General features: G+C 39.8%; 1 protein-coding gene across 1 annotated transcript in view; it reads left to right on the forward strand.

Moving 5' to 3' along the window:
* Window positions 1-1,176: 1,176 nt before the first annotated feature.
* The window catches only part of Crispld1 (cysteine-rich secretory protein LCCL domain containing 1), a 42,003-nt gene continuing 28,237 nt past the window's right edge, over window positions 1,177-14,942 (forward strand). The window contains exons 1-2 of the mRNA XM_013028427.1: window positions 1,177-1,250; window positions 2,334-2,653. Coding sequence (XP_012883881.1) covers window positions 2,396-2,653 — 258 coding nt within the window. The 5' untranslated portion in view covers window positions 1,177-1,250; window positions 2,334-2,395. The remainder of the gene's footprint in view (window positions 1,251-2,333; window positions 2,654-14,942) is intronic.

Here is a 14,942-nt window from a genome sequence, read left to right on the forward strand (position 1 = left end):
TTTTTTTTTCGGTCCTGGGGCTTGAACTCATAACCTGGGTACTATTCCTGAGCCTCTCTGTGCTCTCAAGGTTAGCTCTCAACCACTTGGGCCACAGCTCCACTGAATAATTTATTGGAGTAATTCTGAGTAATGTCTGAGTAATTTATTGGAAATAGAAATCTCACAGAACTTTCTGCCCAGGCTGGCTTCGAACCTTGATCCTCAGATCTCAGCCTCTTGAGTAGGATTACAGGCGTGAAGTGGGGTCCTCATCTATCAGGCAATCTCAAATCCAATCTTGTCATTCTAGGAAACTCCTTTCTTGGTTGTCTTCAAAGTTTAATGAGCCAAAGAAGCAACTTCTAGATACTACATCCTGGAAACCAATGGGGACTTCTGAAGAAAATAAAAAGAAAGGTCTTTCTTCATTCAGGCCCGAGTGGCCTTTTGTTTTTCCAAGACTGGGGATGAGGTGGTGCGCACCCCCCCAACACACACACATTCCTCACCCCGAGCTCCCTGGCCGGCTCCTTTTCTGCAATAGTTTAACCCATTTAGCCCCATCCAATGGGGCTAGAAGGAACTTTGAAAACTCGAGGCCGAAGGGGGAGAGAGGAGTTTGAGGGAACTCTCTCCGCACACCTCTCCCAGGTCTGCGAAGCTCCAAAGCCCGCCCACAAAGCCCAGCGCCCAGCCTAGGAGAAGCGGGGAAGCGGGGAAGCGGGGCGGGTTGCTCCAGGACTCGGGCTGGCTTGGGGCCAGTACTGGGTGGAGGTGGAGGTGGGGTGGGCGAGGAGGGGCGCTTGGGTCACGTGCGCCCAAGGACCGCAATAAATGGCAGCGCGCGCCAGGGAGCCGGGGAGGAAGCGCCCGGCGCCTGGCTCTGCGCGCGGAGACGGTACCCAGCAGGAGCGCGAGGTCGCCGCCGAGTCCAGCACGCGTCCCCGCCCCTCGCTCCAGCTCGTTCGGCTTGGAGACGTCCCGGCGCCCACCCCGGCAAACTAGCGAGGCAGGCCCCCTTTCCGCGCCTCCTCCACGATCGAAGTTGCCTGCCACTTCTGGCCGGTTTGAAAGGAGCCAGGAGGCAGAGGATCGCCATCCTCTGCGATCTGCGTCCTCCTCGCTCAGGGACCACCGCGTGCCGAAAGCCTTCCGGATCCCGGCTGTGTGCGAGGGGTGCGTGTGTGTGTGGAGGCTGCAGGAGGCCGCTGGGGAGGCCGGCGGTCCCGCTGCGCAGCGCTCTCCGGGCGGAGCCCACGCTGGAGGAGGTAAGAGCATGCCTGGAACGCAGCGCCCGGTCAGGCTGCCACCCTCCCACGAGCTGGCTCACTTCTTTTCACAATTCTACGTAAAGGGGAAGTGGGGGGGGGGATGCCGAGAATGGCTGGGATCTGGAGAGTGGGTGGGCTCCTAAAAGCTGCAGCCAGAGTTCGTGGCTTTGGTCTCCGCCCTAGGGCGCGAGCTCTCGTTTGGGGTAACTGGAAGGCGGTGCGCTGGCGGCGTCTGCGCGCAGGCAGGATGGAGGGGGGGGGCGAGAGGGGGACCTCTGCTGTGACCTGGGGCCGAGGGTTGCGGGGGAAGCGGGGGAGTTGCGGGGGAGGAGAGCTACTGGCCTTCTCGCATGCTAGCCACAGGTTAGACACAAACTCTCAGAAAAACGTTAGTTTTTGACCCAGACCTGGGCAAGAGACGCTTCTCCTAAGGATCCAAAGGTTGACCTTTGCAGGATGCCTGGGCCCTCTTCCCGGTCCCCGGGGATACCTGTGTGAAGAGAGCTTTGTACTTGGCAACATTCAACACTCCTCCTCCCCCCTCCCAACCACACACACACACACACACACACACACACACTTTCAGAATGTTGTGGACATTTTGAGTGTCTGTGAACCAGAGGTGAGACTCGAGGAAGAAATAAATGCTTGCAACAACAACAGCAACAACAATACTTTTCAAACATTGTAGAGAACCACGGACTTCTGGATGGAAACAAAATATCAGAGGGGGACCAGATCCCTGGAGCAAACTGTAATTTATGGGTAGCCATTTACAATTTTTGTAATTCGACAGTTCAACTCTCTGGCTACTTTCGCCATTTATTTTTGACCTCAGGGGTATCTTGGAAAGTAGAGTTGTCTGTTCTGTGGGAAATGCATTATGAATCCTCTGAAATTATTCTTATTTTTTAAAGTTCATGGGTTAGGGATCAGTTACTTGGAAACGTGGATTTTCATTTATTGGCGTTATGGGGAGTAATGCGGGCAAGCTTCTTTTGTAGCTCCCGTTTTGCTTCTGTTATTAGAGAATTCTGTCTGCTAATAGTTTCATCCTAATCACGTGACATGTCGTTGTAGCCAAAAAGAGTGGAAGAGCCTGTACTGGAGATTGTCCCAGGGAAATCCTGAGGTCATTCATTATGAAGTGTACCGCGCGGGAGTGGCTCAGAGTAACCACAGTGCTATTCATGGCTCGAGCAATTCCAGCCATGGTGCTTCCTAATGCCACTTTGTTGGAGCAACTTTTGGAAAAATACATGAATGAGGATGGTGAGTGGTGGACGGCCAAGCAAAGAGGGAAAAGGGCCATCACAGACAATGACATGCAGAGCATCTTGGATCTTCATAATAAGTTACGGAGTCAGGTGTATCCAACAGCTTCTAATATGGAGTATATGGTAAGGATGGTTATCGAGTGGTATATACAAAAACAATGTGTGTGTATGCTTTCAGCTGCCGTGATTACATTTCTGCATGCTGATCTTTAATCCTTTACCATTTATCCTGTATGAAATTTAAAACAAAACGAAGATTTTCTTCCAGGGTATCTTTCTCCACACCTTCTTTTGTATTCCTTTTGTTTCTAAGAGCTCTTGTTCCTCAAAAGTATTCTACACCCTGTCTTTATTGGCCTGGATATATACTTCTGATTAGCTAGAGTGTTGGTTTTATTCTAAAAAAAAAAAATTACTTAGAACACTAACGTCCTAGCACTTAAGTGACAAATGGTGGCTCTGGAAAATTCAGTGAATAAGAGTTTGGAGAAACATACGTTTCTGTGGTTGCTTTATATTATGTCTTGACAATGGATCCCTTTCACCAATATTTATTACTTGTGAGTTTTAAAGTATAATGCTGGTCCTGGGGAAAAGATTGTATTTAGAAAGCACTTGATTTATTCTTATTAATCTTCCATTTACTCAGCATAAATAAGTAAATCTGAGAAGCCATATTGCTTCCACTAATTAGGATTGCACTAGCTGACCCTAATAATAAATAGTAGCTGATAAAAGCAAAGCTTTTTTAATGAACATTACAAATGATATTTCTCCTCTGGATATGTTGCCAGGTACAATTTCTTTTAATGCATTTTACTTTTTTTTTCCTTTCTGGTATTTACATTTATAAATATATTTCTATTTGCAAATGCAAAAATATAATCATGCATTTAAGTAACTTTCAAGGAACATGGGATCATTCTAATTTTCTGTCGCTTTATAAAATACTTCATTTTATGACTTTTACTTCTAAGAAGATAGTAGCCAAGCGAACTCTTCAGAGAATTGGGGCCCCAGATTGTCTGGATTAAGATCTAGCACTTATTCCATCTATCCGTGTGAGGCTGGGCACTGATCTATTTCTATGTATTTCACATTCTTGCGTCCAGAGAGTTGTGAGGGTTAGATGAAGATGAAATAATCTGTATGAAGATTAGCTTCTCAGCAGACAAATTCCAAGCCTCAATAAATGATAGCAATATATATATATATATGTTTATATATAACAATTTTGTCTCTTCATACTGTTTAAAGAAATCACTAGTTCTTTTCAAAATCCTATGCACATATCATATTGTATATTTCTCCTTATGTATCTTAAATGTTTGTCTAAAGTAAAAACATCAATAACGTCTTCATCTGTGAATACACAGAGCTATTTTTGTCAATTTTACAAGCTAGTCTCACCCTAAGCTTAATCCATGTGGATAAGGCATTCAGTTGCTTTTTATTTAAAATAGGAAGGGTTTGAGAGGTCAACCCATGAAAGGAAATCTGAGGATATTTGTGTGTGAGTTAAGTAACATGTGATCTCTTTGCACATTTGACTTCCAAAAAATAAAATAAAATAATAACTGCCTATTGTATGATGTCTGGCCCAGGATGTTTATATGGGTTTCTTTTTAGTTTTATTGGCTTCTTTCTCTCCTTGAAATGTAGATTCAGAAACTAGCCAGAGTTTGTGTTGTGTTGCCCTTAGATACTATTAGCACTGGAACTGGGTCTTGGTTCCTAACAAGGCTTCAGATCAGCTTAGTGGCTCACTGTAATATTGGAAGACATTTTTTTTAGAACACACGTATGAAAAAGAAGTTTCTTTTGATGTTATTGTGTTTTATTGTGAGGGTGATGTACAGAGGGGTTACAATTATATAAGTAAGGTAATGAGTACATTTCTTGTTGAACATTGTCACCCTCTTCTCATTTTCTCCCAGTTTCCCTCCCTTCCATTCCCCTCCCCTTCCCCAAGTTGTAAAGTTCGTTCCAACATAGTGTCTTGTGAGTATAACTGTTACATTGATTCACGTTTTGTCCTTTGTCCCACCATTTGTTATTCCCCTTCCCCAAGATATGAAAACAAAAGTTTTGTTTTTGTTTTTTCCTTTGGTTTATCCCCTGTTGTCACTGTTTTTGATTTTGGTACTCTGTGTTTTGTAGATCTGTTTATCTGATTTGGGGAAGAGAAGTTTCTTTCTTAATGCTATCTATTGGAAATACTGTTGAGCTATGTAGTTTACAGCAATGTAGATACAGACAATCTACATGTTTTAAAATACAATTGAATTGGGGCTGTGAAAGTGGCTCAGTGCTTGCCTTGCAATGCATGAGGCCCTGGGTTCGATTCCTCAGCACCACATAAGCAGAAAAAGCTAGAAGTAGTGCTGTGGCTCAAGTGGTAGAGTGCTAGCCTTGAGCTGAAGAGCTCGGAGACAGTGCCTAGACCCAGAGTTCAGACACCATGACTGAAAAAAACAAAGCAAAGCAAAACAGAAACAATAAGTGAATGCAAGTTATTTAACCTCTATATATTCTGAGGAAATAGAATTAAAAATGGGCTGGACCTGATATTTGTTTTTGTTTTTGTTTTTTTGGTCTGGTCATGGGGCCTGAACTCTGGGCCTGGGCCCTGTCCTTCAGCTCTTCAGCTCAAGGCTAGCACTCTACCACTTGAGCCACAGCGCCACTTCCGGCTTTTTTTTTCTGCTTATGTGGTGCTAAGGAGTCTAACCCAGGGCCTCATGCATGCTAGGCAAGTGCTCTACCACTGAGCCACCTTCCCAGCCCGTTTTTTTTTTTTGTTGTTGTTGTTCTTGATATATATTTTTTATTGTAAGGATTCTGTACAGATAGGTTATAGTTACATGAACAAAGTAATAAGTCCATTTCTTATTGAGAATTGTTACCCAATCCTTTTTTTCCTACCATCCTTTTCCTCCCCACCTCCCCAAATCTTCTCCTCCCCCCCCCAAAAAAAGTTCATTTTCTACATAGTGTCTTGTACATCTCATTGTTATAATGGGTCATCCTGTATCCTTATTTCAGCATTTTATTATTTCCCTTCCCCTCCCCAAATTAGAAAAATGTATATACAAGATACAGGACACCAGAATCAAATACAGTGACAACAAGGGTTGTATAAGTAAATTAAAAAGAACAGCAACAAAGATAAAACCTCTTGTGTCCCTATCTTGGGGTTCATTTCTATATTTTTAAATTTGCAATGTTCCTTGAAAAATGTCACCACTTGTGGTGACATATAGCTTATATGTCATTCCACATGACACATTTCAATAACGAATTACCTTATTTGCAATTGGTGCTCATTCCAGTTCAAAGACAGCCACATTACATTCACATTTATTCTTGCCACATCTCCATTCCTGCTCATTTGTAACTTGTAGGGTTAAAATTTGACTATAGGTAGTTGTGTGTTTTCTTGAAGAGCTATGTCTATTTTTACTGAGAAGAATAGATATCCTTGAAGATTTTCTAGCAAGCAGGGACACTTTTTTTTTTTTTTTTTTTTGCCTATGTCTCTGCCTAATGCCAAGGGAGTAGAGCCTAGTGGAGTTTTCCTGATTGTGAGAGTTCATCACTGAGGACAATGAGGTGTGTGCTGCTTTTCCAAGGTGCTCAGGGCCATGCACCACAGGAAGGAGGAGGGCACACATCAGTTGGAGCAAGAGGAGCAGATGTGTGTGGTAGACATGACAAGAATCATTACAGAGAACTAAAGATATAGCAGGGTAATGAAAACCTACATATGTGGCAGAATCAGAAAAGAAAAAAGTGAGTTGTTGATGAGAGGACCCAGTCATCTTACGAAGACAGACTACCTCCTTTTAACTTGAGGTAAATTGAAACACTAGAACCTTTGGGCCATACAGGAAGCTGTTGCTGAAAGAGGTGGTGGAGTTTAGAGGAAAACGCAGACTTCACATCTAGGTAGCAGCAACTTCCTATCTTATCTCTACTGCTTACTGGAATGTGAACTCTTTATATTGTGCAGGTATTGGGAATTGAACTCAGGTCCTCACAGTTTTGCTTAGGTTTTCCTCTCTAGGCCTGCACACTACCACTTGAGCCCCATCTCTACTTCCCATGTTTTTGCTAGTTAGTTGGAGATAAGTTTCTTGGATTTGTCTGCCCAGACTGCTTCAAACAGTGATTCTCAGATCTGATCCTCCTGAGTAGCTAGGATTATAGGCATGAGTCAAACATACCCTGTTTGGAGTGTGAACTCTTGACAGTTTGCTGTTATTCTTAATATTGTTTCTTTCATTGGTAAAATTGGTGGAAAAATATAAACCCAGAAGTTAAGATGAGATAAGACATTAAATATTGTTGAATAAGTCTGCTTTCTTTAAGACCCATTGTTGGTTTTTTTTTTTCATTCATATGTCTTTGTTTCCAGAACACTTCTAAGTTTTTTCCCTTTTGCTTTTGGCTTTCTTCCTCCCTCCAGGGCTTTATCAGTTTTTTACTTTAAATATGATGCATTCATGACACTCTGACCTGTATGTCCATTGAGCAACCCTTTCTCTTATTCCTTCTCTGATTTCCTCCTGTCTGTGGGATCATCTCCATGTGTTTTCATTGGACAATAACATCAGAAGATGTCTATAAAGAAAACTATAACTGCTTTATTCTTTTTCTCCTTCCTCACCTCCCTGCCTACCTGCTTTACTTCCTGGATTTTTTTTTTTAATCAGCAACTCTCATTGACATCTAATCTGTTCTCTCCAAGAAAAAAAACAGTAGGGGGGGGTCCGGTTGTGGGGTCTGAACTCTGGGCCTGGGCGCTGTCCCTCAGCTCTTCAGCTCAAGGCTAGCGCTCTACCACTTGAGCCACAGCGCCACTTCTGGCTTTTTTCTTTTTGCTTATGTGGTTCTGAGGAATCGAAACCAGGGCCTCAGGCATGCAAGGCAAGCGCTGTACCACTGAGCCACCTTCCCAGCCCCCTGCCACAGATTTCTACACTCACAAACATAAATGTTACCACTTGACCAATTCTGTAGAGTTTGTCTCAGGAAAGGCTTCAGAATTGATCTCTATTTCACCCTCATCTTTGTTTTTTGTCTCACGTATGTAATTACTGTCATCACTTCCCACTGAGCAGACTGTAATAATCTCTTCTTTCTATTGTATTTCTAATTTAGCCCACTTTCTTCATGCTGTTCGTGAAGCTAATTTTTTTCTTTAAACATAGCTATACTGTCAGTCAACTGCACAAAATTCTCCGAACTCCAAGTTAAATAAAGCCCTCCATAATTAACTGATAAAGGAAGCTGCATCTGCTACATAGCTTGCAACTTCTTTCACATTGAACTACTCCTTGATCTTAATGATCAATGAGTTTTATGTGCCTTTATACCACTGCTCATTCAGTATCCTCTATGCCTGGATACTGAATGCCTATATTCTATCTCCTCCTTAAAAACTCCTATTGTTCCCTTAAAACTGAACTCAAATGTTATCTGTTCCTGTAAAGCTTTCTCTGGACTGCTCATTTTCCTACCATACTCGTAAGGTACTTCATTGTAACCTATTCATTGCATTATACCTGTCTTTCATAGAAATATTTAAATGATTCTGCAATTTTGAATCCCTAGGAAGGTGAGGATATACCTCATCTATTTTTATAGTCTAAGTGTCTAGTACATAGAAGTAGTTCTCAGTAAGTGTTTATTGACTGAATATTGTTGAATGTGCAATAGTGTGTTGAATGGAAGGATGGGTCGAAGAAGCAGGTAAGATGATACATGAGACAATTATGGAGTACATGAAAGAAAGAGAAATTGAAATGAAAACTTGAATATAGGATATCATCAAAACCAGAGATATTGCTGTGGGAATTGAAAATGCTTGAGAAACAGGCATAAATGCATCAAATAATTACAAAGTTTTTTCTGTTTACGTAAAATATTCATAGAATGCTAAAATATGTCCTATATGAGACATGTGAATGTATAGTCACATGTTCTGAAATTTAAATAATGAAATAAATTAATGGGTATTTACTTATTGTTATAACTATTTTTGGGGTATGGTGTTTGAACTCAAGACTTGTGCTTGCTATGCAGGTGTTGTACTACTAAATCATACCTCCCATTTTGTACACTGGTTATTTTAAGGTAGGTATTTCTTTTTGCCTGGGCTCTAAGTGAACTGCAATCTTCTCACTATATCTGTGAAGACAGGCTCCCACCATCATGTCCAGTTCTTCCATCAAGATGGGGTCATACAAACTTTTTTGTCCTGGCTGGCTTAGAAACATGATCTTCCCTATCAGACTTCCAGATAGCTTGAATGGCAAGTACACCCAACTGCACACAGCTGTTCTTATAAAATTTTACTGTAGAATCTCTTTTTTTGTAGACTCTCTTATAACATGATAAATTGGCTTAAATTCAAAATGGTTTGCTTCCATGCAGAATGTACCCATGTCTAGAATGTTGTGCAACAACCAAGGCACTTTACTTAAAAAGAACACCAAGGCCAATTATGTAAAACACTTCCTACTATTACTACTATTTCTATGTCTCTAGGGATTGTTGGCAGAGAGCTGGAGGATTGAACATGGTGTGTGCTAATTCTCAATCCGCATATGAGAGATGCTATAGGAAAGTATTGGCACAACACGTTTCTAGATGTAAAACAAAACACATTTGAATACCAGGGGGTGGTGTGCCAGCCAAAGGCTCAGAGAGACTGGTGGCGATACTAGCGTTTGTGGTGCATGTTGAAGCGAATGATGGCTTGGCTCCAGTGTGTCACCTCTTTCTGTGGCTGTGCTTGAAATTGGAAAACGGTTGTTTTAGGTTTATTTCCTCTGTTTCAGTATTACACATCATTCCAGAAACTGGACATGAGAAACTTAGATTCTTCAACAGAGTGATGCCAGTTCAGATTTGCAAAAAGTGATCTTTAGCTTGTGAGTTGTTCCATTTCCTAGCTGGAGTCTATAAGTATCCATCATTTTCCCCCCTTTGTCTTCAACAGCATATATCCAAATTGCAGATGAGAGATCTTGGCTCCATCGTGTTTGCACATACCTTAGTGTTTACAGATTATTGAATCATAATGTCCCAGAAATTTATCGCAATTAAGGTTTTATTACAGCTCTTGAGTAGCTGTAGTTTTCTCTGTATATTGGTACTTGTCTAGTAATTTTCAAAAATCACATATTTTAGCTTGTAAATACAGTATCTATATGCACTTAAAGATATATGACATTTCTCTTTTTATGAAATACCATCATCTAAACTTGTTACAATTTTTTAATTCTAAAGTTAAATGGCTTATTTAATATTCTTTTTATTGGTAATATTTTTATTGGTAATCTATTTTTATCTTCATGAGTTTTGTTTATTATTTAGATTTTTTCAGTTTCTTACAGTGTTATTTTACTTTAATAATGTGTAGACATAATGAATTTACAAATTGTTATATATAAATATCTTTATCTACAAAACATTTAAGATTATCAAAACTTGTGTTTTTTTTGTTTTTTTTTTTGCCAGTCCTGGGCTTGAACACTGGTCCTGGGTGCTATGCCTTAGATCCTTTTGCTCAAGGCTAGTACCATTTGAGCCATAGCTCTACTTCAGGCTTTTTCTGTGATTAGTTGGAGGTAAGAGTCTCATGAACTTTCCTGCCCAGCCTGGCTTTGAACAGTGATCCTCAGATCTTAGTAGCTAGGGCCCTGATTAGTTAGGATTACTGGTGTGAGCCAACAGCTCTTCGCTGAATTTTTTAATAGTAAAGACATTGTTGACACTTTCCTGCATTTTCCCTTTTGGAAATTCCATTGTGAATGGTAGTATGGTAGGAAGAAAATGAATGACACTGCAGTCCAGTTCTGTTGAATTTAGTAATTACCCTGGAATAACTACCTGGAATTCTTAGAGATTAAGAATCCCTCCTTAAATGTAGGCAATTTATCTAGGACTTTACAGAGTCCTGGAAAGAGATGTCAACACAGCTGTCATTCACTCTATCATTAAAACATACCTTGGGAGGTTATATGCCAGGCATTGTCTGGGGCTCATCAGAGACCATTACACACATTCTTTGTTGCACTGAAAATATGAAGACTAGAAATGCAAATCAGCAAATTAACCCAGATGGGTGACTGAGAACGTGCCAAGAAGTGTAGAAATTGAGGTCACAGATTTAATTAGAAAGAGGAGATTTAAGTAATTGTAAGACTTTTATTTTTACTTAGTGATAAAAAAATTTACTTGAGCAGTTGAACAGAGGAGGAGATGAGGTTCTGCTAACTCAGGATTATTGTTGCTTTGTTGAAATGGACTTTGGCTGGTGAAAATCAAGGCATGTGTGTGGGAAGAGAGACTAAAATTTCAAGTATCCAATTGGTGGTGGATAGACTAGCAGCAGCTGTGAAGGTGAGAAGAAGTGGCAAGAGTTTTGAATGACCTATTTATAATCATGAAATTAACTTGCAAATTTCAAGGAAGTTTTGTGGCATGACTGACATTGACTTGACTAGCCAGTCCACTTGTAGACTTGGATTTCCTGAAGCTGCTGCAAGATCTAAATCTAGCAAGCCTTAGCGACAAAGTGGCAGTTTCATTCTAGTTAAAGTATCAGTGGAGAAGATTCTAAGTCTTTTTTTTACCTTCCAGAATGGTTGCAGAGATGCCAGAATTGACCAGTTACTTAATATTTAGTGAAATCCCAGGAGATTAAAGTTCAAACCCACACCTCACATATCAGCGTGGAAATACCTAGTTTGCCCCCCTGGATCTGTCCTCTGCTCCCCAAACCTATGTCACTCCCTTCTTCAATAGAAGCTGAGAGAGAACTTTAACAGAAGCTATAGAGCACAACATCTAGTTTTTGTCAAGGTGATTATTGTATTATCATGTAATGTATTATTTATTTTATTTTGAGGTAGTACAGATTTTGGATGCAAGATATGTCTGTATAATTTTTTTTACCCCGAGGAACCCATTTTTTTTAAGGTAGCAAAGGATACGAACAGACAAGTTTTTGATAGGGAAAGATAGAGCTCACTTTGGGCATATTAAACTTTCATACATATCCAAGTGATTTGTCAGGTATGTATGTGGCAATTAGATTTCTGTTGTTAGCTGGGAATATAAATTTAGGATTCATCTAAATTTAAATGGTGAAATCTTGAGATATGAGATCTTCACAGGAATGAGTATAAATAGAGATGGTTAAGGAGTATACCCTAGGTTTTTTTTTTTTTTTTTTTTTTTGTCGATCATGGGGCTTGAACTCTGGGCCTGGGCGTTGTCCCTCAGCTCTTCAGCTCAAGGCGAGCACTCTACCACTTGAGCTACAGCACCAATTCCGGTTTTCTAGTGGTTTATTGGAGATAGGAGTCTCACAGTCTTTCCTGCCTGGGCTGGCTTTGAACCGCGATCCTCAGATCTCAGCCTTCTGAGTAGTTAGGATTACAGGCATGAGCCACCAGCACCTGGCTAGGTTTTTCTTTAAATGAGAAATGGGATGCAGAATTAGGAAGAAATTCAGGAGAGAATGGAGTTTAAGAGGCCAAATCAAGGAAAAATAATTAACTCCATTTAAAAACTGCTTATAAAACTTGAGTGAAATAAGACTGTGACAGTTAAATTACATATTTAAAAATAATGAAGTTAGTGGAGATTTGACAAAAAAAAGTTTGGACATAATTAAAGTAGTCTAAAACAGATTAACGGAAGGAAAAGATTGGAGATCACTGATTTATTCATTAAACATGCAACATCTTCTTGGGGGGGCGCAGGTAGTATTCATGTTAAAAAGTTAGAAGCTAGCTTTTAAAGTTAGCTTTAAATGAGGGAGGAGATAACTAACAATGATGGACAAGAAATGTTCTCACTACTTTACGTATGTAACTGTAACCCCTCTGACAATAAAATTAAAATTTAAAAAGTTTAAGGAGTTTCATGGAGGCCAGGATGACTAAGTGTCCTTCAATGGTAAAAGAAGTAAAAATATAACCGACATATAAGCATAGGCTAGAACCTTACAGTGAAAAGAAATTTGGATTCTTTTGAAATAAAAAGCCATTGGACAACTTTTGTATGCACTGATATGCCCTTGTTTCTGGTGCCTTTGAATTAGTTTGAGGGCTGTGGCTGACAGCAGGTTGCCGAGTTAGAAAGCCGTCACAATATTTTTTCTGAGAAATAATGTGAGAGATAATGGTAGCTTGGGACTAAGGGGCTGGTAAAAATGAAGAGGTATGGGTAGTTTGGGTGACTTCCTTGATAATATTGCCGAATCCTTTTGTTGACAACGCTAAAGAATATGGTGAAGACTTAGGAAGAATCTAGAATGTCTTTAGGTGTTTATAATCCTCTTAGCAGAGAACCATATGCTAAGTCAGGAAGAGGAGTAGGAGAAAGGAAGGATGAAATCAGTGCTGTCTTTTGAGGCAGTTTTAGTTTGAAGTGGCTTCCAATCCTCAGTTGCATTTACTGGCCATTGAAGAGGTTGGACTTCAAATAAAAGTGTAGAAACCATATAGCTATTAATAGGAGCTCTGCTAAATAAACAGATGAACATCATTCAAGGAGAAGATTTTTATGGACAGAGGTTAAATATCTTAGATTGAGTGCAGCTCTGTGTAGAGAGGCTGGGCAGAAAGGAGTAGCCAGAGCAAGAGGTATTTGAGGTTGGAAGAGAAGATAGAAGTCTTGTGTCCCAAAGCAGGGAGAAGAAAGATCAACAAAGAACTCTTACTTTTATAGTATTGCTAAACAGCTGAGATGAGGAAGAAAAGTCAACAATGGTAACCCTCATAAGAGAAATATCAGTAGTGAAGTATGCCCAGACAGGAGGGGATGAACAAATGGAGAAGCAACCTTAATCCTTTACAGTATTTCTGTGAAGAGATCAAGAAATGAGAGACTAGTTAGAGGGGAATATGGACATTTTTTTATTTTTGAGATATATTTATATGTTAATGGGAATCAATTGGTTGAGAAAGCACTTGGATATAGGAGGGAGAAAGTCAGCTCATTTATCCTAGCAGGAAATCTCACGCTATTGGTATGGAAGAGAAGTATATTTGATAAAGAAAAGAAACCTTTTGTATGAATGTTCCTACATTTTTGAGTTAGCTATGATGAAAAAGCCTCAGCTGAGACTGGATGAGCAAGAAGGAAGAGGGTATGAGGATAAGACATTATGAAGATGATTTTGGTGATTATGTAAGGCTTTTTGCACTCAGATGTATGGGATTCTTAGGGTACTTCAGATTTATTTGCTATAAGTTTAGATATGTAACATATGGGAAATCTTTAGTATATATTTTATACTATGTCAAATAATTGCCAGAGCCTCTGATTAAAAGAAATGATTCCTCCTTTAATTGGCCATTGATTGGTCTGACCACTCTATCCAACCATTTCATAAGGTATGAATTATTTGATAATTAGAGACTTTGAACTAGGCAACTTCTGGAGGTAAGAGTGAGGCTCAGCTTTTAAAGTATTGAGATAATAGCTAACAGAGATCAGGCAGCAAACAAAATACAACATTTAAGGTTTACACTGTAAACTGAATGCTACATATATGTTGTGTAGGGACACTACATATGATTTCATAGGAGCACTAAAAATTAAATTATGGAAGTATTGATCCCAATATGTAACTTGGAACAGTGCACTTCTGAACTGGCCAAAGAACCTAAATGTCTTATTTCAACTAGTTAACAAAATTAATAAAGTGCAATTAAGTGAATTACTTATTGAGGGGATGAGAATAGAATCACCTAATTGTTTCAAATTGCATGTAAGTCATGAAGAATTTCTGAACAAAGTGCATAAACATATTAAAATGCATTTGAATATTACTTATATCCATCTTTGGTTTAAGGAAAGGGTCTGATGTTAAATTGTAGGTGGCAGTTTCTCCATGTTGGATAAACTTTCTCTTTTACTAATTTGTTTGAGAGGTATTTTTAAAAATTTGTTAATCCATCTTTTTAGTTGCGAGAATAGAAATAACCAAAATGAGTATATTTTGGTGACTTGTTCTAAGGAGAAGCTAAATTGTGTATCTCTTATGAATACAATGGGACCAGAGATATGAATAGAGTGTGTTAGAACTTGATAATGGAAGTGTGGTCAATTAGGGAAGACACTCCTACCTGGGTTAGTCATGTCATTAGGTGTATTTCTCTCCGGAACAACTGAATAAAAATCTAAATCTTAACAGGATTCGCTATTAGAAGAATAACAGTTTGCTAGTGGACCATGTTGAAAGGTAGGATATAAATGCCTTAAGGTGAGGATGTAATATTAATTAGAAATCTTGTAGAAAAAGTCGTTATGTCGAAAACGAACTTTACAACTTTAGTGCGGGGGGGTGGGGTGGTGAGTAGGGGGAGGATTGGGCGGGAGGGGGGGA

This window comes from Dipodomys ordii, unplaced genomic scaffold, assembly GCF_000151885.1.
Source record: "Dipodomys ordii isolate 6190 unplaced genomic scaffold, Dord_2.0 Scaffold109, whole genome shotgun sequence".
NCBI lineage: Eukaryota > Metazoa > Chordata > Mammalia > Rodentia > Heteromyidae > Dipodomys > Dipodomys ordii.